Here is a 3,470-nt window from a genome sequence, read left to right as displayed (position 1 = left end):
TTTTTTTTTTTTTTTCAGAAGTGGGGATTGAACTCACGCCCTTGCATTTGTCAAGAAAGCACTTATTCTACTGAGCCAACTCTCTGTCTCTTTTTTTTTTTTTTTTTTTTTTTTGTGAAGATTTTAAGTTTTATAACAAACTCAATAGAAAAGAATAAAAGTATTAGAGCAGGGTTAGGAAAAGAAAATCAGATTCTGGTTTTACCTTTAACCCTAACTCTTCCGCTGAGTGAAAGCCATTATATAAGAACTGGAGTGTCTGACTATAAAAAGCTGCAATGGTACTGTAAATCTGCCTCCAGTCACCCAGGACTCTTTCCATAAACTCAACAGAAAGATTAGGTAAAACCCTCTAAAATCTTATCTCACTACCATTTTTTGTTTGCTTTTGAGACAGATCTGGATATGCAGTGCAGACTGGGCTTCATCTCACTATATAGTCCAGGGTGGCCTTGAACTTGCTGAGCTCCTCCTGCCTCAGCCTCCAAAGTGCTGAGATTACAGGCATGTACCACCATACCCACCCTTATTGACTTTTTTTTTTTTTTGGTCTTATTGAAACAAGAGTCTCACTATGCAGTTGCTGGTCTTAAGCTAAATTTGTAGCTTAGGCTGGTCTCTAACTCCCAGTAATCCTGCTGCCCCAGCCGCTGGAGTGCTAGGATTACAGGCATGTGCCACCACACCTGGCTTCTCACTGCCATCCTTATAGACATGAAGGCATTCATATGGTTGAAAACTTCTTGAGTCCAGAAACATGGATGCTGATTTCTTCTCCCACTTTAAAAAAACACAAGATGGCACAGCTAGCCATCATTCATTCAGACTGTGACTGGCTTTAGGCAACAGACTTCATTATCTGGATGCAGACCTCAAGGCTCCAGGTGAGCTGACCAGTCGCTGTGTCTGGCAGACCATTTTCTTCAAGGTTGCAAGATGGGCACCCTAGCCTATGACTATGACTGGAGTCCTGGGTCAGGGAGATAGCTCAGTAGACTAAGCGCTTGCCTGACAAGCGCAGGGTCCTGAGTTCAACCCCCACTACCACAAAATAAATAAAAAAATAATATTATGACTGGGGTCCTGTTGTGCCAGGCCCTCAGCAAGAGGACAAGAAAGCTTCACCCACAACGTGGCTCTGGTTCCTTTGCTTCTCAACTCCATCTCAGGAAGGAGACTTAACCTACAGAAGTTAAAAAGCTTGTCTCCATGGGGCAAACCTGACCCTTACAGTTGGATGACCAGAGTGAAACAGCAGAAACTGGTTAAGAACTCAGACAAGTTCTATCGCATTCCACCTAACAGTGGTTGTAAGGGGAGAAAATAGGCTCCTTTCTTTTTCAACTTTTTCTAAAAAATGATTATTTAGGGCTGGGGAGATAGCTCAGTAGAATAAGCACTTTCCTGGCAAGCACGAGGGCCTGAGTTCAAACCCAGGTTCCACAAAAATAAATAAATAAATAAATAAATAATGATTATTTGTTCAATGCTATGGTGAACTCTAGCTTTTGAAAACTTACTGTCCCCGTTTTACCATAATGCTGGGGATGGGGCTGTGTGTATCTAGCTCAGTGATAGAACACTTGTTTAGTCTATATGCAAGGTCCTAGGTCTGATCCCAGCACCACAAACGAAAATAAAATACAATTAGGCTGCATACTGTAATGCTGGTGGGTTTTATTCAAGGTTTTACTGCTTCTCTACTGGCAAAACCAAGCTTCAAAGCTCTGAGAAACGAGAGTGATACTCCATTTATATCAAAATTTGAAAGCGGGAAGTATGTATGTTCAATGAGTTACTTTTTTTTTTTTTTCTTTTATGAGCAGAAAATACTTATTAAGAGAAAGAAAGCTTCTGTCCAAGAGAGGGACAGGAGGGGGGCCCGAGCGGGTAGTTCCCCCGAGTTACGTTTTTAATTATATGTTCATACTGCGTTACATGATATATTTTACTATAACAAAAATAACTGAACAAGATCTACTTTTAGGGTTGGGTCGACAGCTCAGCGGTCTAAGCGCCTGCCTGGCTAGCACAAGAACCCGGTTACGATCCCCGGTACTGCACACCGGTGCCGATCCCCACCTGCTGGCCAATGAAATAGGGAGTGGTGGCGCACGCCTGTAATTCTAGTGCTAGGGAGGCCGAGGCAGGAGGATCACTACGAGTCTGAGCTGCGCGGTGAGACCCTGTACCAAAAACATAAATAAGTAAAAGATTAAAAATAACTACTTTCAATACTGCAAACACTTACTGTACAAGTACACCAGCTTGTGTATAATACACTCATGGTAACTAAACTTGCAAATGTGACTCCATCTACAAATGGTAGAAAAGTGAAAAATTCTGAAACACACGAATTCTACTCTAAACTTACACACACACACACACACACACACACACACACACACACACAGAGTGAAGAACACTAAGGCCTAGAGAAGATTAATAAACCTGCCCAAGATTATCCAGCTAAGCCCACTGGGCTTCAAAAGACTTAGAACACGCAACTGGAGAGGCTGGAGAACATGCAGGCGGCAGAGCCTGCAGAGGAGGCGTTCCGGGCTCCCCGCGGCCGCGCCCCTCTGCCCGGAGCTCGCCCCTCACCTTGGCGGTGCGGATCAAGCGCTTGGCCACCTCCAGGTCGCCCTGGTGGTTCTGGCCGATTTCGGCGATGATGAAGCATGGGTGCTGTCCGCCCACCCAGCGCCCCGGGCACAGCTCCAGTTCCAGCGGCATCGCGGCTGCGCTCCCTCCGGCGCCTCGCGGTCCGCCTCACAGCGGCCGAGGCAGCCGGGGCAGCCGGGTGCTCAGCCAGGAGTGTCCGCACACCCCGCCACGTCAGCCCGTCGCCACGTAGCCAATCCCCGCGGGCCGCCTCGCTCCCGCTAGCCAATCGGGGACGGCGCTGGAGCCTTCCGCGGAAAGCGGTAGGCGGGGCTTCTTGGCCGAGAGGCCTCGCGCGATCCGGCGCTGGGCGTGCGGCGGTCCCGCGGGCGCTGGATGGTGAGGTTCTTGCAGCTTTGCGGCGGGAGGCTGGCGGCCGCCTTCGGTGGGTTGAGCCTGCGCTCAGCTCCTGAGGGCATGAGCACGGCGCTCCCTACAAAGTAATAGAAACCACAGGGATTCTAGAGTTACAATCCCAACCACCTCCCGATCGTGAATACGCTGCTACTGGGCGTTCTTTTTTCCTGAAGCAGAAAAAATGATATGAAACTGAAGTGCTATATAGAAATCCTTGGTCACGGTATCTGGTGCGGTACATTTTCAGTAAGTCGTAGCCCCCCCCCCTTTTTTTTTTCCTTTCTTGTTTTTTTATGAGGAGCAGTAGGTTCAAGGAGTCCCTGTGACTTTTACAAAGCCTCGCGGAATATCAGAGTAGAGGTGGAGCTGGACCCGGAGCTGTTTGCAGCTAAGGCTCCTGCCGCACACTTACTTGGGTGCTGGATAAAACTGAGAAATGAATTAGGCCT

General features: G+C 47.7%; 1 protein-coding gene across 1 annotated transcript in view; it reads right to left on the bottom strand.

Moving 5' to 3' along the window:
• Nans (N-acetylneuraminate synthase) overlaps positions 1–2,821 on the bottom strand; it is a 20,484-nt gene extending 17,663 nt beyond the window's left edge. The window contains exon 1 of the mRNA XM_023705464.1: positions 2,605–2,821. Within this exon, the coding sequence (XP_023561232.1) occupies positions 2,605–2,736 (132 nt within the window). The 5' untranslated portion in view covers positions 2,737–2,821. The remainder of the gene's footprint in view (positions 1–2,604) is intronic.
• Positions 2,822–3,470: the final 649 nt, after the last annotated feature.

Source organism: Octodon degus, unplaced genomic scaffold, assembly GCF_000260255.1.
Source record: "Octodon degus isolate 3935 unplaced genomic scaffold, OctDeg1.0 scaffold00221, whole genome shotgun sequence".
NCBI classification, from domain to species: domain Eukaryota; kingdom Metazoa; phylum Chordata; class Mammalia; order Rodentia; family Octodontidae; genus Octodon; species Octodon degus.
Note: the sequence above shows the minus strand (reverse complement) of the source record. Positions and strands in the feature narration are given on the sequence as shown.